General features: G+C 44.8%; 1 protein-coding gene across 1 annotated transcript in view; it reads right to left on the bottom strand.

Annotated features, from left to right (window-relative positions):
* The window catches only part of LOC124803366, a 401,666-nt gene extending 376,903 nt beyond the window's left edge, over positions 1-24,763 (bottom strand). The window contains exons 1-2 of the mRNA XM_047264552.1: positions 24,731-24,763; positions 11,217-11,495 (exon numbers count right to left, since the gene is read on the bottom strand). Coding sequence (XP_047120508.1) covers positions 11,217-11,495; positions 24,731-24,763 — 312 coding nt within the window. The remainder of the gene's footprint in view (positions 1-11,216; positions 11,496-24,730) is intronic.
* Positions 24,764-25,413: the final 650 nt, after the last annotated feature.

Below are 25,413 nucleotides of genomic sequence, written 5' to 3'. Positions count from 1 at the left end.
GGAATATATATCTCCTAAAAAATGTGCAAAATTAATTTTCTTCATATTATACACTGAGGTGATGAAAGTAATGGGATAGCAATATGCACATATATAGATGGCGGTAGTATAGTGATCACGAGGTATAAAAGGGCAGTGTATTAGTGGAGCTGTCATTTATACTCTGGTACCGAACGAGGTGGCGCAGTGGTTAGCACACTGGACTCGCATTCGGGAGGACGACGGTTAAATCCCGCGTCCGGCCATCCTGATTTAGGTTTTCCGTGATTTCCCTAAATCGCTCCAGGCAAATGCCGGGATGGTTCCTTTGAAAGGGCACGGCCGACTTCCTTCCCTAATCCGATGAGAGCGATGACCTCGCTGTTTGGTCTCTTCCCCCCAAACAATCCAATCCAATTTATACTCTGGTGCTTCATGTGAAAAGTTTCCCGGCGTCATTATGGCCGCAAGACGGAAACTATCAAATTTTGAACGCGGAATGGTAGTTGGAGCTAGAACCCTGGAACGTCTAGCTCCAGCTACCATTAAACGTTCAAAATCTTTCAATTACTATCACACGTTCCATGGGTCCAGCTCCAATTATCATTCTACGTTCAGTGTCTTTTAATTGCCGTCGTGCGCCCATCACCACGTCGGAAACCTTTTCAGACGAATCATTTGAGAATAAATGACAGCACCACTAACGCACTGCCCTTTTATACCTTGTGTACGCCATACTACCGCCATCTGTATACGTGCATATCGTTGTCCCATGACTTTTGTGATCTCAGTGTAAGGTGAGTTCGGTAGAGGAAGAGAGCTAAGCCGAGGCCACCGGCGAACACGTCTTCACACACACCCAAGCACTCATATGTGTTCATCTGATATTACAGCATTCAATGCAAAATTAGTTCGGATATGCTGACATTTTCACCCTTACGGAACTGAAAATTACCGCCAAGAAAAAGGTGAATGATAAACAAAATCAGAATTAAAGTGGAAGATTATTTACCAAAAGTCAACTGAAAGTAACTGATACGAAATAGTGCAAATTTGTGAACAATCTTTAACTTTCCTACGAGTAACGCACGAACTGCACTCTGCTATCAAACGTGGCATGTAACATATTTTGTAAATACGTCAAATAACAATTGCCGGTTAGGAAGATGTGGATTTCGGATTATAGGTTTTCTGCCCATTCATCGTCGGGTCCTCATTAGTCTTGATTATCCGGTGCTGCTGTTTGTAAAACTGAATACCAATAATAACCCGCAAATAATAGTGACTCCACCACTTAATACATAACACGGAAAGGTATTTTTTCATTGTTGAACCTGCCTGAACGTTCCCTTTCAGAACAGAAATGTAGTAGCATGCACTTGCTGTTATAAAAAATTAATTCTATATTTCATACTAACAGTAAAACTGAAACAGAACAGTTAATAGAAAGGCGTATTTAGCCAATGATTGTCCAAAGTAAAGATAGAAAAGGAGGGTTGGAAATAACTACATTATTCTGTCGCGTCTAGATCTGTGTCGAGCTTCTGTTCACTGACATTATTTTAGTGTTAGGAATGTTAGAATTTAAACATTTATGTTAAAATATCGATACTGAAGAGTCTGAAGAAATTGTAACACTGATGTTAAAAATTTACCTTTGATTTCGCGAAGAAAGAGAAAAAGAATGAGGCTAGTTGTTACCACTCTTAATAATTTTTCGTCATTCAAACAAATCTTTTTCTGAATGTGGCACATACACCAGTGAAATCCATTTGCAACTTCTCAAAAGTACCCACGGACGGGGGAGAACTATATCTTTTTTGCGAACTAAAGCTAGAACATTGGTTTTCTAATATGTACGCGTGGTCTAATGCGTTTATTGTTCGTTCATTTCATGCTTTCATTGTATGAAGAAGAGTGGGCAACGCGGGATAACAGCGAAACAATTTTGATTAATGGAGTGAACATTATAAAGTAGCACAAGAAAAGAATAATTCGCAGACTGGAACAGAAACCGACGTAGAATCACAACTTACTTATCATCTGTAATGCCATGTTTCAGTTTTAAAATAAGATCCGTTAGAAGCATGGGACCACATAATTGGTACTTTTTTATTCAAAGCTACATAAGCTGCACTTAAGTATTTGAGCTGTGTAGCCACATCGTTATTTTCTAACGTAGAGTTCAAAAAATAGTTTATGATCTACGTCAACAACGCAACACAACTTCTCTAAGCAATGATATTTTCACAGTCTACAGACTTAACTTTGTAGCATATTTAATGTTAAATATTTCTCTATTTATTGATTCATAAGTACAGTATTAGATAGAGGATAAGGTGACCTAAACATGATATAAAATCACAAAATTTTTCTATGTTATAAAAGAAAAAAAGGAACTTTTAGGAAAAATTGTGAATATTAGGCAGTATTATAAACTGCTTTAAACTGACACTGTATTTGAAATTACGTACGTAGACTACAAAAATAAGAGTTTATCGTTTTTTGGATTGAAATACTTAAACATGTTACGGCTTGTCGAAAATATGATGTATGTGATATTCATATTGTAAGATGGCAACTGCCTTGCACCTTACATGAGTCCATTTAACGTGACACTTTAGGTTTTTTTGGAGTAATACTCTAAATTACGGTGTAGGAAATCTATGTACAAACGCATTGGCACGAGAGAATTCCGCGATTTTGTGATTATAAGATTTTGCGGAATGGCAGTACGCGAGACAGAGCTCTGCTTTCGTCCCTGCCTAGCCGCCGAAGGCCACAGCCTAAAGGTATGAATGGTGAACTGGGGGATTTCTGTAATCCGTTTAGAGAGGGCACAGCGGTCGCCAACCTCTGAAGGATGTGCGGCTACAAGTGTTCAAGTGTTTACCAAAACAGAGCAGTGGAAAGCTGGACGGGCTTTCCTGTGCGTGCTCTCGCCTGTGTCCCACTAATTTTACGCCTTCGAGTAACTCGAGTGGGGCAAGCCAGGAGTTCCGAATAACAAACTTTCAATGCAAGAATCTGTGTTCGCTACGACGGGGAATCTTGCCGTGAAAATCTAGAGTGGTCTCTTCGGAGAAAACTTCCAGTAAACGTGTTATTGTCCACAGCTGTGGTTCTTCCCAGCCTATTCTCAGGCCGTACATTGGTCGGCACTGGCAAACTGGGTATTTTGAGAGCTTCTAGTGATGTGATTCGCTCGGTAAAAGTTGAGGTGAGAAAACAAAGGTGAAGAGCGATCTTGCTGGACTCTCGGTAGAGGTCTTCCGTTCTGCGCTCTCGTACTGAGAGGACGTTAGCCAAGTCGTCTCCCGTCTTGGTCTTTCATTCTGAGTGGACGTTAGCCGCGCCAGCTCTTTGCTGCCGGGAAGATCGTTGCAAATAGAGAAGTTTATGGACACAGCGGACTGTTGTCCGAGTAGTGTAAGAGTGTACTTCCCGAGACGCCACACGCCAAACGCACAGCCGCGCGGTCGCCGTCGGAAACCGCCGCTCCAACAGGAACATTACGGTGAGATCGCTCCCGCTTCGGCCTGTGTTAAGAGTAACGTTAAATAGTTGAATCAAGTGCAGTTGCTGTTTCCACAGAGGTTTCACGTTACTTTGGGGTGTAGTGGCTCTTCGTATTTTACGTTTTGTGTCGATGTCAGTCGGTCAGCCAAGTTATAAGAGATCGCGTTTTGGACCAATTTTAACACAGTTCACTGCCATTGCCAGCCAGGAGGATAATTTGTAAATTATTAATTGTGTTTTATTCAGCATTGATCTGAAGGTTATAATAGAATTATTGTCTACATCTACATCTACATTGATACTCCGCAAGCCACCCAACGGTGTGTGGCGGAGGGCACTTTACGTGCCACTGTCATTACCTCCCTTTCCTGTTCCAGTCGCGTATGGTTCGCGGGAAGAACGACTGTCTGAAAGCCTCCGTGCGCGCTCTAATCTCTCTAATTTTACATTCGTGATCTCCTCGGGAAGTATAAGTAGGGGGAAGCAATATATTCGATACCTCATCCAGAAACGCACCCTCTCGAAACCTGGCGAGCAAGCTACACCGCGATGCAGAGCGCCTCTCTTGCAGAGTCTGCCACTTGAGTTTATTAAACATCTCCGTAACGCTATCACGGTTACCAAATAACCCAGTGACGAAACGCGCCGCTCTTCTTTGGATCTTCTCTATCTCCTCCGTCAACCCGACCTGGTACGGATCCCACACTGATGAGCAATACTCAAGTATAGGTCGAACGAGTGTTTTGTAAGCCACCTCCTTTGTTGATGGACTACATTTTCTAAGCACTCTCCCAATGAATCTCAACCTGGTACCCGCCTTACCAACAATTAGTTTTATATGATCATTCCACTTCAAATCGTTCCGTACGCATACTCCCAGATATTTTACAGAAGTAACTGCTACCAGTGTTTGTTCCGCTATCATATAATCATACAATAAAGGATCCTTCTTTCTATGTATTCGCAATACATTACATTTGTCTATGTTAAGGGTCAGTTGCCACTCCCTGCACCAAGTGCCTATCCGCTGCAGATCTTCCTGTATTTCGCTACAATTTTCTAATGCAGCAACTTCTCTGTATACTACAGCATCATCCGCGAAAAGCCGCATGGAACTTCCGACACTATCTACTAAGTCATTTATATATATTGTGAAAAGCAATGGTCCCATAACACTCCCCTGTGGCACGCCAGAGGTTACTTTAACGTCTGTAGACGTCTCTCCATTGATAACAACATGCTGTGTTCTGTTTGCTAAAAACTCTTCAATCCAGCCACACAGCTGGTCTGATATTCCGTAGGCTCTTACTTTGTTTATCAGGCGACAGTGCGGAACTGTATCGAACGCCTTCCGGAAGTCAAGAAAAATAGCATCTACCTGGGAGCCTGTATCTAATATTTTCTGGGTCTCATGAACAAATAAGGCGAGTTGGGTCTCACACGATCGCTGTTTCCGGAATCCATGTTGATTCCTACATAGTAGATTCTGGGTTTCCAGAAATGACATGATACGCGAGCAAAAAACATGTTCTAAAATTCTACAAGAGATCGACGTAAGAGATATAGGTCTATAGTTTTGCGCATCTGCTCGACGACCCTTCTTGAAGACTGGGACTATCTGTGCTCTTTTCCAATCATTTGGAACCCTCCGTTCCTCTAGAGACTTGCGGTACACGGCTGTTAGAAGGGGGGCTAGTTCTTTCGCGTACTCTGTGTAGAATCGAATTGGTATCCCGTCAGGTCCAGTGGACTTTCCTCTATTGTGATTCAGTAGAGCCTTTACTTTCAGTAGTTGATCCTGAATTCACCCTTTTGCACTATTTTATTTTTGTGTATGTGTTTGATGTCACTGAACACCCTAAGTGTTCGTGATCGTTCATGTTTGGAAGTAAAAACGGGTGTGATTTATCGTCAACGCTGCCACCGCAGATTAATTAGGGGTGACAGGGCCACATTTAAATCTAGCGTTATCCATTTTTGCATACAGTTCCACTCCCAATTTCTCTGTAAGTTGTTTGTCAGGGGCGAACACACGCAAAAATCGGACAAGCAACGGGTAGGGTGTTACAATACGTATACTTAAGATAGAAGGTGGGGTCTGAAAAATGAGACAGAATACACATAACGGTACATATGTGTGATGTGTGATTGGGATTTTTCTGGTGGGGCTGGGGGAGGGGGGAGATATCTACTGTATTTCTGGCATGAAATGTGCGTCAGATTCAGTTACAAAAATTATTTGCTTTTCCTATTTTAAGTACTACACTCCTGGAAATGGAAAAAAGAACACATTGACACCGGTGTGTCAGACCCACCATACTTGCTCCGGACACTGCGAGAGGGCTGTACAAGCAATGATCACACGCACGGCACAGCGGACACACCAGGAACCGCGGTGTTGGCCGTCGAATGGCGCTAGCTGCGCAGCATTTGTGCACCGCCGCCGTCAGTGTCAGCCAGTTTGCCGTGGCATACGGAGCTCCATCGCAGTCTTTAACACTGGTAGCATGCCGCGACAGCGTGGACGTGAACCGTATGTGCAGTTGACGGACTTTGAGCGAGGGCGTATAGTGGGCATGCGGGAGGCCGGGTGGACGTACCGCCGAATTGCTCAACACGTGGGGCGTGAGGTCTCCACAGTACATCGATGTTGTCGCCAGTGGTCGGCGGAAGGTGCACGTGCCCGTCGACCTGGGACCGGACCGCAGCGACGCACGGATGCACGCCAAGACCGTAGGATCCTACGCAGTGCCGTAGGGGACCGCACCGCCACTTCCCAGCAAATTAGGGACACTGTTGCTCCTGGGGTATCGGCGAGGACCATTCGCAACCGTCTCCATGAAGCTGGGCTACGGTCCCGCACACCGTTAGGCCGTCTTCCGCTCACGCCCCAACATCGTGCAGCCCGCCTCCAGTGGTGTCGCGACAGGCGCGAATGGAGGGACGAATGGAGACGTGTCGTCTTCAGCGATGAGAGTCGCTTCTGCCTTGGTGCCAATGATGGTCGTATGCGTGTTTGGCGCCGTGCAGGTGAGCGCCACAATCAGGACTGCATACGACCGAGGCACACAGGGCCAACACCCGGCATCATGGTGTGGGGAGCGATTTCCTACACTGGCCGTACACCACTGGTGATCGTCGAGGGGACACTGAATAGTGCACGGTACATCCAAACCGTCATCGAACCCATCGTTCTACCATTCCTAGACCGGCAAGGGAACTTGCTGTTCCAACAGGACAATGCACGTCCGCATGTATCCCGTGCCACCCAACGTGCTCTAGAAGGTGTAAGTCAACTACCCTGGCCAGCAAGATCTCCGGATCTGTCCCCCATTGAGCATGTTTGGGACTGGATGAAGCGTCGTCTCACGCGGTCTGCACGTCCAGCACGAACGCTGGTCCAACTGAGGCGCCAGGTGGAAATGGCATGGCAAGCCGTTCCACAGGACTACATCCAGCATCTGTACGATCGTCTCCATGGGAGAATAGCAGCCTGCATTGCTGCGAAAGGTGGATATACACTGTACTAGTGCCGACATTGTGCATGCTCTGTTGCCTGTGTCTATGTGCCTGTGGTTCTGTCAGTTTGATAATGTGATGTGTCAATAAAGTTTCCCCTTCCTGGGACAATGAATTCACGGTGTTCTTATTTCAATTTCCAGGAGTGTATAAAGTGAACTTGTAATCTGTAGAAACCACTTACAATTCTTCCACTTTTCCTTATGCGTTTGTCTCGCATCGATATAGGGTCGGCGTGTTTATTAACGGAATTGTCATGGCTATTTTAAGGAGTGCTCGAATGCCCTTACTGTCTACGTGTAGTGTTATACATGTTAAAGTCTTCTAAAGATTGCTAAATGTCTGCGGAACGTATAGCTCAGACTGGAACTGGGTATTAGCCCGATATTCACCTAGTGAGAGGCGAGCAACCGCCTATAAGCCACATGTAGAAAGACCAGCACACCGACCGTCGTACGTTAATCTTCCGGGCTGATTCGATCCGGGGTTATCCGAGCAGGTATAGGTACTGATTATAGCAATATTTGAAATATTAGCACTAATGCAAAAACAGGAGAGTTTTTTGGTGCAGACATATCTATAGCTGTATGAATTTCTCTTTGCTCCCCAGAATTTAACAAAGATATAATATTTTCCATCTTCGCTTGCGATAAGATCTCGTATGCTTTCTCCAAAGAGATCGACATCATCCAGAGTCAGAATCATAATCAATCTCCTCAGTTTCCTTTCTTTTTGTGTACTTGCCACAGCTTTTGTCACCGTTCTGCCCCCCTCCCCCCTCCTTTTGGCATACACCTTTTTAGTTTTGAGGCTTTTCTTTATCAGCCATGAGTTCACTGCTGCACTTGTGTCTGCCCCGCTAGTGTGGCGGAGCCCCGGCAACCCGCAATACACCACTGTGCGGGAGGTGGCTGAGCTATAGGCGACAATGTATCGCGTTTAGGAATCAACCGTATCCACTTTTGGAATGGTGCGTGTTATACTGACTGCTGAATAATTATCTCCATATAATAAACGCGACTATCAGCAGGTAGAGCTTAGTTTCCTGTACATGAAACACAAATTTGGTAGGTACATAGTCAATAATTATGTAAATGTGACGAATATTCTAGAAACGTGTACACATTTATTTTCTTTCTGGAACTTTTTTTTGTCAAAACCATTTTTTACCTCGAAAGTGAAGTTTCTAATTGAAAACAAATTATGTCTATTCTAAACAACAGCACTTCAGCTAACAGTAGGAACATTTGTGATAGGTATGGTTTTGTTTTGAACTGACTGGGTGGCTGAATACCTTACCTTGCTTGTATGTTGGTTTCTTACGGCGTTCTGTAAATTTATCATTTAACATCAATCTTAAAACTATCGACGTTTTGGGGACTCGATTATTTTCTGTGATCATATTTAGAATTCTCTGATGAAATCGAAGTAAGCGTCAATGATGCACATCCCTGTTCGGTATACAGCGTAGCTTCACCATTATTCTGTTTTACCAACATAGGATAAAAGTATCAGTGAGCATCAACGTTGTTAGGTGGTCAAAAAGCTAGATCCTGTAAGCATAAAGCTGTATTTAAGATAGCTTAAGGCAACATATCTGTCCATGATGTGCTAACTAATATTACAACACACTTCACATCCACCACAAGCGATGGGTTTTAGTGTTTATGTAAGGGTTCGCTTTTGATAGTTAGCAAAGCATGCTTTCATTAATTTTACAAGGCAGGCATTTTAGAAGAACATCTTTTGTTAGATACTATGGCTGGATGATGAATCTGTATGACAACTGGATGGTAGGGAGTAAAATCCACACCTGATCTTATGTTAATAACACAGAATACACTTTAACAACGGCTGTCAAATCTTCGCAGATAATTTAAAAAATACTGATCAACTGCAGCTATCATATAGGTACAACTGGAGCATGACGCGCTGTCGGCACTTTCATCTAGTGCTTACACCTCAAATTTCGAATGCTCTCCCTGTATAAATAACAATATCCTGTATTACTTTTTAATATCCGTATTTTTCGGGATTTTTCCGCATCTGTCCTTTTTTCCGTTTTTACCATTTTTTCCAATGTTCGAATGGATCAAGTGCTTTGGCGGCGGTTGTCACATCATGAATAAGCATGTGATGAAAACGTTTGCTGGAATATATATATAATGCATGTTAAACGAAACTACAGCAGTATCTTCTGTACAATTCTGTATAGTTTTACATTGTGTTAGACATCCTATTGCTGTGTCAGCAAGAAATACTTTATAATTATGTACAGTGTACACATAGACAGTCTATTCGGAGATGTCAGTTCTTAATATGAATACATGGTGATCTTATCACTTCCTTTTAAAGGAACTGTTCTTCCACACAATTTAAAAATCGTCATATTCTTCTTCCTCACAGAATGCTATTAACAAACCATTCGGGCTTATACCACATTTTAATGCATGTTCGAGGTTAGTAGATCTTGATGCAGATAGCATGACGACGTACTCTAGACCGTAGGCGGACTGCGTGTGACAGCAGCTGTCAGCTACTGGGACCTCTGCAGCTGTAAGTTGTTGTCTAGCTGCTGGAGTAAAAAGTTATTCTCACTATCTTCAGTTACTACACCGCGCAAAAGATTTAAGTCCCATTCCGTCACAAAAGTTTGATGACTCAAAGATGCCTTCATCCTTTTTTCTGTAGTGGTGCAAAAACATGGCGCCCTGCGACGTCACCCTCGGGCTCTACGACGCTTCAGACAGCAACGTGTCGACACTTGCGAAAAGAAAGCCACCGCTCAGAAGTTCATGTGACGTGTGTAGAGGGTTAATGATGTCACAGTGATACCAGATTTCACCAAAATTCTGGCCAATACCACCGTGAATGTGCCAAAGATGGGAAGCACATCACAGGCCCTCTTACCCATATTTCACCTTTTTTTTTAAGTCTCTGCGATAGAGGTCAGAAGCGCCACACTCCACGTTCAGATCACGCGATTTACTTGTAAGTGGCCAAGGAAAACATTTCATTTACACTGCCACTCGGAATGGGCAGGAAAAGCCTGTAGGGAGTGGCAGAAAAGACCTCAATGAAATCAGCCGTTTCACTGGAGCATTGTCCGCCCCCGGTAGCTGAGTGGTCAGCGCGACAGAATGTCAATCCTAAGGGGCCGGGTTTGTTTTCCCGGCAGGGTCGGAGATTTTCTCCGCTCACGGACTGGATGCTGTTGTCCTAATCATCATCATTCCATTCACAACGACGCGCAAGTCACCGAAGTGGAGTCAAATCGAAAGACTTGCAACCGGCGAACAGTCTACCCGACGGGAAGCCATAGTCAAACGATACTTACATTTTACCGGAGCATTGATTCCCACACATTTCGTGGTTGAAAATGACAGTTCGAAGTGCGATGAGCAAAGGGAGAACGTTCTCGTCAACCTTTGGCACTGCACACACCTGCTGGGCGATTCAACCCACTCGACGGACATCGCAGGGCGGCAACCATACTGAGCATGATCTCAGCACTTCGATGCGGAACCCGATCGTAATCGTTGCCCTGATGTACCGAGTGGAGCCACTAGGGACCGTTCAAAACCATTCGAGGAATTTGAACATGATCGAAAGCAGTAAAAGGTCTTTATTCGTTTCCAGTGGTCTTATTTCATGCCCTCCTGTGCTGTGATCACACAGGGGTGCAACATTGACACAAGCCGGAATGAAATAGTTTGGACTAGAAGAGAATAGAAGCTTTCGAAATGTGGTGCTGGAGAAGATTGCTGAATATTAGACGGGTAGATCACATAACTAATGAGGAGGTATTGAATAGGATTGGGGAGAAGAAGAGTTTGTGGCACAACTTGACAAGAAGAAGGGACCGGTTGATAGGACATGTTCCGAGGCACCAAGGGATCACAAATTTAGCTTTTGAGGGCAGCGTGGAGGGTGAAAATCGTAGAGGGAGACCAAGAGATGAATACACTAAGCAGAATCAGCGGGAAGTAGGATGCAGGAAGTACTGGGGGATGAAGAAGCTTGCACAGGATAGAGTAGCATGGACAGCTGCATCAAACCAGTCTCTGGACTGAAGACCACAACAACAACACATAACCAGTGCGTGCGTGATTGCTGACGATGCTGCACCGTGCTAGACCACGACGCGCAGCCGTAGGCGGTGTTAAGGGTTAGCAAAGGCGCAGCTCGGAGTGACTCACCGATGTGCGGAACCTGGTGGAGATGGTGAAGAACTCGCCGTGGCGGTCCAGGAAGACGAAGAAGGGCGGCGTGAGCAGGCCCTTGGCCGAGCGCACGCACAACAGGGCTACGAGGCAGGCGGCAGACAAGAGAAGCGTGGCTCGCAGAGTCAGCGGTTTGGCAGTCGCCCAGCCGGCTCGCCACTGCGTGATGCACGTGGCCGCCACCAGCAGCGTGTAGCCCCGCGACGCCGTCCGGAAGTCGTCCGAGCGCGCCGGCAGCCGCCGCGGAAGGCAGTCCTGCGGCCACGCGACCCGTACACTTACTCTGCATCTCACGTAGTACTATCGGACAGTGAGTTAACAAGACCAGTTTCTAACCTCCAGTGCTAGTTACAGTACCTGCGGCCTCACTTGTGATCAAACCTAATACACTATAAGACAAACAAAAGAAAAAAAAAGAAGAACGACGAAGAAATTATCCGAATTGGACTGACATCGGTCTATGTGATTTGCATTTACAGACATACGAGGGGCTGTCGTATCGGCCGCCGCACAGCGGCCGTCAACTCGGCGCGGCGTGTTACAACACGCGCGGCACACAGCGAGTACCGCTGGCGCCGCACACGATGTCAACAACTGGCGCCAGTGAACGCGTAGTCGCGGGGTTAGCGGCAGCGTACACACCACTATCGATACGGATTACCCTTGCGGCACTGCCCTTGCCACCAGAGTGAGCAACCGTATAAGGGCGCCATCTACCGACACTCTGATTGGCCGGACCTGCAGATTTAAGCGAGCTCCCTGAGCCGTTTAACCAGGATACGGATCCTGTACACCTCCTGCAAACTCGATCCTCCTCACCCACTCGTCTCCCCGATCCTCTCCCACCCCCGCCCGCTGCCGCGCCTGTATTCGCACGTCTCACCCGGTCTCATCTCTCCACCCTCTTTACCCTCTCCCAAGGTGGCTTCCGCCAGCTCCCCCTCCCTGATGATGTCCTCCTCCCCTGCATCTACCCCTCCTATCAACTTTGATCCTCCCCCCCCCCCACCTCCTGTGTCCTTTCCTTTAGGCACCCTCCCTCCCTCCCTTCCCTTCCCTTCTCTTTCCTTTCCCCCCTCCCTCCTCGCCGCTCCCCCGGGCTTCCCCTCCCCCTTCCTCCCTCCCCCTCTCTCCTTTGCCCACGGCATCTCTGCTCTCCCCTCTCCCATTCCCCTTCCCCTTCCTCCTCCTCCACCTCCTCTCTTGGCAGGTCCCCGGACTCATACACGCTCAGTGAACATTCGCGCGCCGGAGATCATCGCCATCTGTGTGTCGTGCGTGTGCCTCGATTTGTGTTTAGTGTTCTGTCACCGTCACGCATCAACTGTTCACGTGTGCCGTCGCCGTCATCCGTGTTCTGAGCGCCATGTCACCAAGTGTTTCCTGTTTTTTCGAGTCCAGCGTGAACGGCTTCATGTTTATTGTTTTTTTAAATCTCCTTTTTTTGCCCGCCGGTTTTACTGTATTGTCTGTATCACCCATATGTCTTGTTATTGTTCCACTTAAGGCTGAAGAGCAGCGTACTATGCTGCTGACAGCCCGCCTGTATCAGGTGATGAAAATTACAATAAAGGAAAAAAAAAGCCGTTTAACCAGTTCAATCTACTACCCGGCTGCTGGGTTCACGACGACCGAACCGTACTGTGGCCTCCGTGGCTGGAAACTTGCGACGCGTCGGTATCGACTGGTTGCCAGTGGTTTGGACTTGTATTCTCTACTAGTGACTCTGATTTCTCCTTGGCGCTACAGCCAGCCAAGTGTTGTGTAGTCGAACTTAAGTTTTGTTTTGAGTGACAGAAGGTCAAATAAATTTGGTTATCGCGGAATATTTGTTGTGTTATATTGCGGACATAACAGGGGCGTTTGAAAAGTCCGCGCAAAAATGAAAACTACTTACATGTTTGGGGTAAATCTTTTTTTATTTTTCGACATAGTCTCCTTTAGACTGATATACTTCGTCCAGTGCTGTTCTAATTTGTTGAACCTTTCTGAATAGTAGGAATTGTCCAAGACTACAAAATAGCTATTAGTTGCTGCAATCACCTCCTCGTTTGAATAAAACCTTTGTCCTGCTAGCCATTTCTTCAAATTGGGAAACAAATAGTAATCCAAGGGAGCCAAGTCTGGAGAATATGGGGCGTGTGAAACGAGTTGGAATCCAATTTCCCTTAATTTTGCGACCACAACTGCTGAGGTGTATGCTGGTGTATTTTCCTGGTGGAAAACGACTTTTTTTCGGCCCAATGGCCGGCGTGTTTCTTGCAGCTCGGTTTTCAAACGGTCCAATAACGATGAATAATATGCACCTGTAATAGTTTTACCCCTTATCAGATAGTCGATGAGGATTATCCCTTGCGAATCCCAAAAGAGAGCCACCATAACCTTTCAGGTCGAAGGAATGGTCTTCGCCTTTTTTTGGTGCAGATTCTCCTTTGGTAACCCATCGTTTAGATTGTTGTTTGGTCTCAGGAGTATAATAATATCTCTATGTTTCATCGACGCTTAAAGTCCTGCAGATTCTTCCTGAACAGCTGCAAACAGTCCTTGCAACACTTCACACGATTCCGTTTTTGGTCAAGCGTGAGCAATAGCGGAACCCATCTTGCGGATGGCTTTCTCATGTCCAAATGTTTATGCAAAATATTATGTACCCATTCATTCGAGATATCCACAACACCAGCAATCTCACACACCTTAACTCTTCTGTCATCCATCACCATATCATGGATTTTATCAATGATTTCTGGAGACGTAACCTCCACAGGGCGTCCAGAACGTTCAGCATCACTTGTGTCCATATGGCCACGCCGAAAATTTTGAAACCACTTATAAACTTTTCTAATCGAAGGTGTATACTCACCTTAATGTTTATTAAGCTTCTCTTTAGTCTCCTGAGGCGTTTTTCCTTTCATAAAATAATGTTTAATCACCATATGAAATTCTTTTTCGTCCATTTTTGGACAATCACTCGACTTCCTTGATTCACAAGAATGCCAAACACAAAGAAATAGACCAATATGGCTGAAACTTGGTGTACGTTCATTCCAAAGATGCTATTAATTAAACATGTCCTCGATACAAGTCGGTGGTGCCATCTCTCGGACTTTGCACGGACTTATCATATGCCCGTCATACAAATGATTATATTTTCTGAAAAAATGGTTGGTTTATCCGAGAGAAAGAGCGTCAGAAATTGAGCAAGTTAGTAACGCGTTGGAATACCTCTTGTCCTTATGCAAGTACTTATACGGGCTGACATTCATTGATAGAGTTATTTCCTGTCCTCTTGAGGAACATCACCTCACACTGTGTCCAATTGGTGCGTTATATAGTCAAAATCCCTAGATGGTTGGAGGGCCCTGGTCATAATGCTCCACACAATATGAATTCGATAGAGATCCGGTGACGTTGCTGGACAAGGTGGGGTTTGGCAAGCACAAAGACTATCGCCATATGTGGGGAAGGCCAACTGAGTGCGGCGTAGAACATCACCGACGTACCGCTATGCTGCAAGGCCGCCGATGACTACCAAACGAGTCCTCCTGAAAAGAAATGGCAACTCAGACCACGGCTCCTGGCTGTCGGGTCATATCGCGGGGCACAGCCAGGTTGGTACCCTCACCACTGTCCAGAGCTTCTCCGGATACCTCTTCGCTAGTCATCAGGACTCCATTCCAAGCGGGACTCGTCACTGAAAACAGTTCTACTCCATTCAGGGAGATTTCAGGCCGAAAACGTGTTTGGAAAGATTCAAGACAGCCGTGGGATACCAACTTGACTCTCAGTCCGACAGCCAGAAGTGATGGTCTGGAATGCCACTTCATTTCATAGCAGGATCCCTTCTATTGTCATTCGTGTTACCCTCGCAGCACAGCGGTACCTCGGCTATGTTCTACGCCCCGTTCTGTTGCCTTTCATGTAAAGCCATCCTGGGCTTACATTTCAACAAGATAACGACCAACCACACACTGCGGGAGTTTCTACGGCTTGATTTCGTGCTTGCCAAACCCTACCTTCGCCAGCAAGTTCACCGGATCTCTCCCAATTTGGGAACGTTTGCAGGGGAGGGCCCTCCAACCATCTTAGGATTTTGACGATCTGACGCACCAATTGGACACAATTTGGCACGATATCCTTCAGGAGGACATCGAACTACCCTATCATTCAATGCCAAGCCGAATAACTGCTTCCATAAGAGCCAGAAGAGGACGAACGCATCATTGACGTGCTCAATTTTGGAACGTTTATCTCTTGAATCAATTATACCATTTTTGTAAATTGTTATCATTTGTTTGTCTGTACATGTAAATCACATCTAACGAATTCAGTTCCATGTGAATAATTCCTTTACGGTGAATAATCTTCTTACTTATTTTCCTTGGACTGCGCATATTAGAAAGCTTCCGATGCTGGTGGGTATCGATCATTTCATTTTTTTTTTTAATAATATATTTTTGCTTTGTCTACTGCGGCTTTCTTTCGGTATGAAGATAATAACATTCAACTTCATTAACAAGAAACGTAAGTGTGTGAATTTTGTAACATTAATTACAGCATTTACACTGGTTTCTTCTTACATTTACGTAAAAAGTACATGTAAAGTCAATTACAAATTACGTAGGTCTGTCAAAAAGTAATGCTTCCTATGCTTTTTTTATATTTGTTAAGATTTTCAAATGCAACTGCACAGGTTGAAAACAACAACATTGACGATTGTTTTATGACTTTTCAATAATCTCCGTCCATTTCCCGAGTTTTGGACCATCTTTTAACACGGACGTGTATTCCGGTGTGGTAAAACCCACAATCCTGCTTTCGAAGCCATTGACAAACGGACTTTTTCACCTTCTCGTCATCTTCATAGTCAGTCCCACGATGAGATTCTTTTATCAGCCCGAAGATGGATGTCTGATGATACCAGGTCAGGATTGTACGGGGGATGAGGCAAGCCTTTCCATCAAATTTTCACAATCCCTTCAGTGGTGCGACGCCTTGTTTATAGTCTTGTATAGTCATGATAAAGAAGAACATTCGCCGTAAATTGGTTAGACGAAGTCGCTGGAGACGTGGTTTAATCTGTTTCAAGGTTCTAGGCAGAAGTTATTGTGCACCCCTGCTCCAAAAATCCAACCACAATCAAAACCTCCGCATCCCAGTATGTTGGTGTTGTGTTCTTCAGTCCTGAGACTGGTTTGATGCAGCTCTCCATGCTACTCTGTTCTGTGAAAGCTTCTTCATCTCCCAGTACTTACTGCAACCTACATCCTTTTGAATCTGCTTAGTGTATTCATCTCTTGGTCTCCCTCTACAATTTTACCCTCCACGCTACCCTCCAATGCTAAATTTGTGATCCCTTGATGCCTCAGAACATGTCCTACCAACCGGTCCCTTCTGCTTGTCAAGTTGTGACACAAACTGCTCTTCTCCCTAATTCTATTCAATCCCTCCGCATTAGTTATGTGATCTACCCATCTACTCAGCATTCTTCTGTAGCACCACATTTCGAAAGCTTACTGTACCCATAACTGTCCCTGCCCACCAAACAGTTTGAACATTTTATTCTTCGGTGAGTTTCTCTGATGGCTTCCTATTGACTGCTCATTTGATTTTGGTTAAAATAAATGAACCCATGCTTCCTCTCTAGTCACAGCTTTTTCCAGAAACTCTCCATACGGAAGCGCTGTAAGATTTGGGAAGCAATTTTTTGTCTCTTTATTCTGGTCGTTTAACATTCTTGGTACTCAAGTTGCATAAACCTTTAAGTATACCAGCCACTGAATAATAGTCATCACACTGCCTTTACAGAAGGAGGTATTGCGACACATATCATCTTCAATCACCCGCCGGTCACCACGGACGATGTCACCGAGTCGCTGTATGTTCTGTGGAGTCACTTCAATCACCGGTCTACCATTCCACGTTTCCTCAGGCAACGGTGTTTGCTCTTCAGCTTCGTTACAGCGATGAACCGTCTTCTGAAGTTAATGATATCCACCGCTGCATTCCTGTACACAGTTATAAGTCTTTAACGATTATGAATGGGCATTTGACCTGCAATCAAAATTTCTATCACAGAATGCTGTCTAATACGAACATCGATAACGGCGATTTTGGAAGCGGGTGTAGTACTGGGACCTGCTGACGCAGAAAGTTACTACTACAGTTGTTTGGAGAAGAAGCTTTGTGGAATAGCGCCAAATTCAAATTTTTCACGTAATAAATTTTATTTAAGGAGAAAAAAATAGGAGGTATTACTCTTTGACTGACCCTAGTGCAAGGCCATTATAAATGATTGAACGGATTTCATAAATTCATTGTAGCTACATTAACCTGTACAGGGTGAGTCACCTAACATTACCGCTGGATATATTTCGTAAACCACATCAAATACTGACGAATCGATTCCACAGACCGAACGTGAGGAGAGGGGCTAGTGTAACTGGTTAATACAAACCATTAAAAAATGAACGGAAGTATCATTTTTAACACAAACCTACGTTTTTTTAAATGGAACCCCGCTAGTTTTGTTAGCACATCTGAACATATAAACAAATACGTAATCAGTGCCGTTTGTTGCATTGTAAAATATTAACTACATCCGGAGATATTGTAGCCTAAAGTTGACGCTTGAGTACCACTCCTCCGCTGTTCGATCCTGTGTATCGGAGAGCACCGAATTACGTAGGGATCCAAAGGGAACGGCGATGGACCTTAGGTACAGAAGAGACTGGAACAGCACATTACGTCCACATGCTAACACCTTTTTATTGGTCTTTTTCACTGACGCACATGTACATTACCATGAGGGCTGAGGTACACGTACACACGTGGTTTCCGTTTTCAATTACGGATTGGAATAGAGTGTGTCCCGACACGTCAGGCCAATAGATGTTCAATGTGGTGGCCATCATTTGCTGCACACAATTGCAATCTCTGGCGCAATCAATGTCGTACACGCCGCAGTACATCTGGTGTAATGTCGCCGCAGGCTGCCACAATACGTTGTTTCATATCCTCTGGGGTTGTAGGCACATCACGGTACACATTCTCCTTTGACGTACCCCACAGAAAGAAGTCCAGAGGTGTAAGATCAGGAGAACGGGATGGCCAATTTATGCGTCCTCCACGTCCTATGAAACGCCCGTCGAACATCCTGTCAAGGGTCAGCCTAGTGCTAATTGCGGAATGTGCAGGTGCACCATCATGCTGTACCACATACGTCGAAGCGTTTCCAGTGGGACATTTTCGAGCAACGTTGGCAGATCATTCTGTAGAAACGCGATGTATGTTGCAGCTGTTTGGGACCCTGCAATGAAGTGAGGACCAATGAGGTGGTCGCCAATGCTTCCGCACCATACATTTACAGTCCACGGTCGCTGTCGCTCTACCTGTCTGAGCCAGCGAGGATTGTCCACGGACCAGTAATGCATGTTCCGTAGATTCACTGCCCCGTGGTTTGTGAAATACGCTTCATCGGTTAACAGATAGTACTGCAACGCATTCTCTGTTAATTCCCATTGGCAGAATTGCACTCGATGATTAAAGTCATCGCCATGTAATTGCTGATGTAGCGACACATGAAACGGGTGAAAGCGGTGACGATGCAGTATGCGCATGACACTACTTTGACTCAGTCCACCGGCTCTCGCAATGTCCCGTGTACTCATGTGTGGGTTCATGGCAACAGCAGCTAACACACCAACTGCACCCGCTTCTCCTATGACGGGCCTGTTACGGACCCGTTTGCGTGCTACCACCATACCTGTTGCATACAGTTGGCGGTAGATGTTTTGCAATGTGCGGCAAATTGGATGCTCTCTGTCCGGGTACCGTTCTGCATACACCCTGCAGGCTTCAGCTGCATTTCATCGACACTCGCCATAGATGAGTATCATCTCCGCCTTATCAGAGTTCGAATACACCATGGTCATAGTTCCTACAACACTACACTATCACAGACGTCTGGTAACACGGAGTACTACAGTTGGTCTGCGTGCGGAGACGAATGCAGAATAACAATAGCAGCAAGCGCTACATGCGGACACTGCGACAGCTAGACCAAACCACAACAGTGCACTACAGCCACACTCGTAAACACGGTCGTCATCGTAAACATGTCCCTGCAGATGCTGCTCGCCGACCGTGGCCCGGGTTTGTTACAACACGCAACTGAACGTCGGAGGTTTCAAGCGTCAACTTTAGGTTACAATATCTCCGGATGTAATTAACATTTTACAATGCAACAAACGGAACTGATTACGTATTTGCCGGCCGCGATGGTCTAGCGGTTCTAGGCACTCAGTCCGGAACCGCGCGAATGCTACGGTCGCAGGTTCGAATCCTGCCTCGGGGCATGGATGTATGTTATGTCCTTAGGTTGGTTAGGTTTAAGTAGTTCTAAGTTCTAGGGGACTGATGACCTCATCTGTTAAGTCCCATAGCGCTCAGAGCTAAATGAACCAGCCCGAAATACTTGCACGCAGCGAACGGTCTACCCGACAGGAGGCCCTAGTCACACGACATTTGCATTTTTTAGTGACAGTTCGTGGATATCGCTATCCCAAGACTTCTGTCCCCTCAGTTTATGCCTTTTAGTAAAGACGAACTCTTATAATTAACGCAAGAATAAAGCATAGTTTCAATAAGGCAAAAGTGAAAGCGAAGGCAAAGACGTTCACTGTGTTTTATGAAAAAAAACTGGAAGATTGAAGGCTCCCGACAGCCGAATCCACGAGTCTGCTCGAACAACAGGCAAAGCAAAGAAGAATTAGACATATTCTTTGACAAACTATGTCAACTGATCGGCAAGTTTGTAACCGTTTTCGATCCAGTTACAACTTTTCTACAACAAAAATTACCTTTTCACGCATTATAATTTTGTGCTCGATGCAACCATCCAAAAATGAAAACAACTGAGTTACAAAGGATGAAAAAAATATTAAAAATCGGCTAAGACGTATTCTTGTAGCTTCGCGTTTCATTATTCTCCTAAATACTGTATCATAGCATTTTTAATGTGGTTTTTTTTTACAATACCACCATCATCAAATATTCTAATTTCGCAATAGCTTACGTGTCCGACGTTCGTACAACGAAAGTATCCACATGACTAGAATGAAACGCCGTTGACTTTGTATGTTTTAGCTCCTCGATACTAGCAGCAGAAATTACTGTAGTTCCATTTGAAAAGCAAATTTGATGCCGATATCTCTGTTATTAACATAGCTGTGAAAAAAGGCTATACGTCATTTAGTGAGGACTTGTTTGTAACACATTTTGGTGAAAACTTAATTACAATGTCTTAAACGGTTCAGGAAGCATATGAAGCGGAAAAAAAAATTCTCACCACAGAAGAGCTATGCAAATTGGTCACAAATGTTTGTTCATACAAGTACCGACGCAAAATGCAAAATTGTAAATTTTGGCGAGTGATGGATGAATGAATGACACTGCAGCGCAACTGGCGAGAACAATAAACAGAGGACATGTCGATACCAGGGCATAAATTCTTCGCGAACTATATTCCGTGTAATGAGTTGGACAGTAACTATGCCTCGCATGGAGGCGCGTGAATAATGTGCACAGATATGGCCCCGTAAACTATCCCGGTATAATAAATGGTTGTATTCATGTCGGGTCTCCAGCCGGAACACATCGTCAACTGGACACTATGTTTCGGCGGTCCACCTGGTCGCCATCTTCAGGTGAGTAGGCCGTCGCACGACCTCTCCGGAACTGAAATCAAGAACGCCGTGGCGCCTCCTTTATACACCGACCGTGGGTCCACTGCACGTGCGACAGTGTCATAATTTACACAACATAAAATGAAAGTGTGGATTAAAAATTATTAGTATTTCACCAAGAACAACGATTCTGAACGTTGGTCAGCAGGCAGTGGCTACACAAGCGTGCAAATGAGATAAATACTATTTCTTTCGGACGTTTCCACGTACATTTGGGTAGTAAGTTTTGTGTTCTTTTTATTTTCGTAATGGAAGGTCTTTCCCTTGCCATATTCTTTTAATCAACTGCCGGCGGTTTGCTGATTCTACCTGCGGATTCACGAACCGTATCCGATTTGTTGCTACCAGTCGATTCTGTCAGACTGTAAATGTACGTCTTTGCCTGGCTAAAATGTTATCAGTCATGCCGCAAGTCCATCTACGTGGAAAGACACTCAGCCAGGCAACCGAATTTGTATGGTGTGTTAATCGTATCTTGTGAGTTCTATAAATGCTTGCCATTTTCGGGACTCTCAGTTTTCGTGATACTTTATTCTCCGAAAAATTATCTGTAAAATTTGAATGTTGATATAAGTAAAAATATAAAAGCTTTTCTTATAAGAAATGGTGGGTGTCATGAACCCGCGACTCACCTACCTCTTTAGATTCGCGGCTAGCTCGCGGCTGCAGTGCAGCATCACTAGAGAAGGCATTCAAGGTACAACGCGAGAGTCAGAGTTGACAGACAGTCTTGCGGTCATTTGTAAGCTAAGTATAGCTGTGTTCGTTGAGGGGAACATGGCGATAGAATCAAAACAGTAGCGCGTGCAAGTGGAGAATCGTTGATGTAACCAGCAGCAAAGAGATTAGCACACAAGCGGAATAGGTTCGGCAAGAGAAAGGATATGTATGCGTGACAGGAATGGAAAGATAGCGATGAAGCGTTTCACGTGCGTTATACGAGATTCTCGCTCCGATAAGAGATTGAGGAAGACGGGGCAACCGTGATGGGAAATGGGTGCGACAATATACGAGTTCCAATTAGGAGAGCGGATAATGACCCAGCCTTGTTGCCCAGTAATTGTAGGGTAACGGTTCAAATGGTTCAAATGGCTCTGAGCACTATGGGACTCAACATCTTAGGTCATAAGTCCCCTAGAACTTAGAACTACTTAAACCTAACTAACCTAAGGACATCACACACACCCATGCCCGAGGCAGGATTCGAACCTGCGACCGTAGCAGTCCCGCGGTTCCGGACTGCAGCGCCAGAACCGCTCGGCCACCGCGGCCGGCTAGGGTAACGGAAGGACTGTGAGTAGTGAGCTGGTAGCTGAGCAACATGAACAGGTGCGGAGACCCGTGCACACAGTCGAATGTTGTCAAATGTTTCAAATGGAAAACAAGCTGGTCATTACGCCAAAGACCGAATGTAACATGAATGGCTGTCACTAATAAAGAGCGAAGTGCCAGGAAACTAAGCAAGAGCGTAAGAAGGGAGTCGACTGCGAAAGAAAAAAATGAATTTCTTGGATCCAGAGTGCCAGGAAACCGATGAAATTTCTTATTGGTAGCGGGACGTAGATAAGTTTGGTGCGAGAGAGTAGCTTAAAAGCCAAACTGATCATCACGTAACAGATCCGTTCTTCTCCACATTATTCTTGCCAGTAACTTGGATGCTTGAGCTGTTAAGCTGATAGTGCAGTAATTCTCAGACTTGTTGGCTGTTCCTGTCTTTCGGAATTCTGTGGATGATATTTTTCCGTAAGTCTGATGGTATTTGGCCAGTCTCAATCATTCTATACAACAATGTGAATATTCATTTTTTTTGCCACTTGCCCGGTGATTTTAGAAATTCTTATGGAATATCCATAGGAGGAAGCAACCAGACGAGATATCGGAGAATTATTTGCGTCCATCTCCCCAAGCGCTATTTTAAGCCATCTGCTGACTCGACCACTCCCCCTTCTGCCATCACCTGCGATTTTGCTGGAATTACTTATGAATCGCCTATAGTATCCGAGAGTTCCTAGGAAAGCCCTAAGCTGCTTTGTGGTTTTTGTCCGTGACTGCTTTTTCTCACTTAGACTTTATTTGAGCCTGGCTTTAAGTCCTTAGCGAACGTGACAGGGCACAAACAGGATTTCTTTCCACAGAAATTCACATTTGTTGACCTGTAATCTAAGCCTCTCAAGCACTGCCGTCAGCCAAATACTGTGTTCCTCCAAGAAGTACCCGAAAAAACCATGCCTTCCAGGAAACTGAACAGTTTGGCACTTGATATTCTTGTTAAAGCTGAGTTTATAAGATTCTAAAAGTATGTGAAGCAGTTTTTTAGTCTTACGTAAATCTGTAGGTTTTTGTGCTCATTCTTACTGAACGTAAAAGCTTCTAGACCGTTAGATCCACGTCACATTTCTTCAATACGATCGAGGGCTTGACCTCTCTGCTGGGACCTTCGTCAGGATCTTGTGATGTCCACAGTTGACTGAACAGCCGTATTTCTTTTAGACGATCGACATTTCGACCCCTCCCCTGGGATGTTCTTCGAGATCTTGTGACGTCCACGGTTGACTTAACAGTCAGTGCACCGCTGACACCACAAGATCCTGAAGAATATCCCAGAACAGGGGTCGAAACGTCGATTGTATAGAAGAAATAAGATGCAGTCTAAAAATCCAGAAGATTGTACCTTCAGTGTTTTTAAAGTCATTAGCATACTTCATTGTCGTAATGCCCATGTGGTGTACTGAAAGCGATTTTTTCGATCTTGTTCGTCTAATAGGACGTGGTAACCTTTTGCTAAATCGAATGACGAGAAATGTTTGGTCCTTTCTAGATCGTCGTCTTGTTGGTGGATAGACGGAATATATGAGATTTCATTTAGGTGCCAATAGTCAGTGACTGCATGCCACTTTCGTTTTCCACTTGCATTCGTCTTTTTTGGAATAATTATCAATGGAGATTTCCATCTACTTTTAACAGATACTATTATCACATCCTACAATATTTTCTACATTTACTGCACCAACATTTCCTTTTGTGCCTGGGTGTTCAGTAGTTTGCGAACATCCCACCTTTCCTTTCCAGTAGCAGGGTTTCATGTTTGATGCTACCTGTGTAAGATAACGTATCTCCAGGCAAGTGAAAAACAGCGCTATACATTGTGCGAGGCTCGGTAAAAGCGGCTTTTTCTTTTGCATTTAAATGACTTGTATGGCTATTCTTTCTCAATGTAATTATTCGCGCTTTTAGTTGTTGTTTGATCTTACTGATGTGCAGTCTGAAAGACCTCTGCTTCGGTACTGTTTCTGCCGTCAGTACTAGAAATCCTACAAATATATTCTCATCCTTAGTGTTCAGTACGTTCGATATGCATATTCCTGACTGCATCTTTTCTAAGACATCATACACACAGACACACTCACACACACACACACACACACACACACACACACACACACACACACACACACACTTACACACAGATATGATCTCCCGTTTTGGAACGGTAGCTTCCCTCATTCCGTTTGTACTCGTTCTCATCCGGTACACTAGTTTCTATTAGCCACCTTACGACCCGCACGTCTCTCCCACTATCACTTTTTAGTTTCTCTAACAAACCTGCTTTTCTCGTAGGCCAACGGTTTACTTCCTCTCCCTATTCGCCTTCGAATTTCAACATGCCTTTCTTTTCTCGTTCAAGCCTTGTGTAAAAGAGCTGTCCAAGCCTTGTGTAAAAAAGTTGCCGCTTTCCTGCACACGTACTGTGAAGAGCTCGCACGCATGTTCCATTTTCATCCCGATCCGTTCATTCGGCCGGGGTGGCCGAGCGGTTCTAGGCACTACAGTCTGGAACCGCGCGACCGCTACGGTCGCAGGTTCGAATCCTGCCTCGGGCATGGATGTGTGTGATGTCCTTAGGTTAGTTAGGTTTAAGTAGTTCTAAGTTCTAGGGGACTGATGACCTCAGAAGTTAAGTCCCATAGTGCTCAGAGCCATTTTGAACCGATCCGTTCCCCACGGATTCACAGACTTTCGGTCGCATAATTCATAACAACCAAGTTTTTATCAAAGAAATCTGTAGATATCAGTCCATCGACCGGAAGATCCACATTTTTCTGTTACCTGGATTGGTGCCTCAGTCACAAAACTCTTTTCGTTCGCAATTTGATCGTTATTCCCTCCGTCTTTGCAACAGTATAAGCAAATCCCTGACCCCTAATGCCTTCCGCGATATTATGCAGGGTGGGGCAGAGGAAACTCATGTTTTTCACTGCTGATTAACTGAAATCTGGTTTTACTAAGAAAATCTTGCATTTGGTAATAGTACTAATATTGCAGGTATGAAATCCACATACCTTGATTAGGTTCTGGAAATATTGGCATTGAGATGACATCCTACTTGCCGGATACCTATTTGGATCCCCTCCTGGAAGTTACACACAGCT

The sequence above is a fragment of the Schistocerca piceifrons genome, chromosome 6, assembly GCF_021461385.2.
Source record: "Schistocerca piceifrons isolate TAMUIC-IGC-003096 chromosome 6, iqSchPice1.1, whole genome shotgun sequence".
NCBI lineage: Eukaryota > Metazoa > Arthropoda > Insecta > Orthoptera > Acrididae > Schistocerca > Schistocerca piceifrons.
Note: the sequence above shows the minus strand (reverse complement) of the source record. Positions and strands in the feature narration are given on the sequence as shown.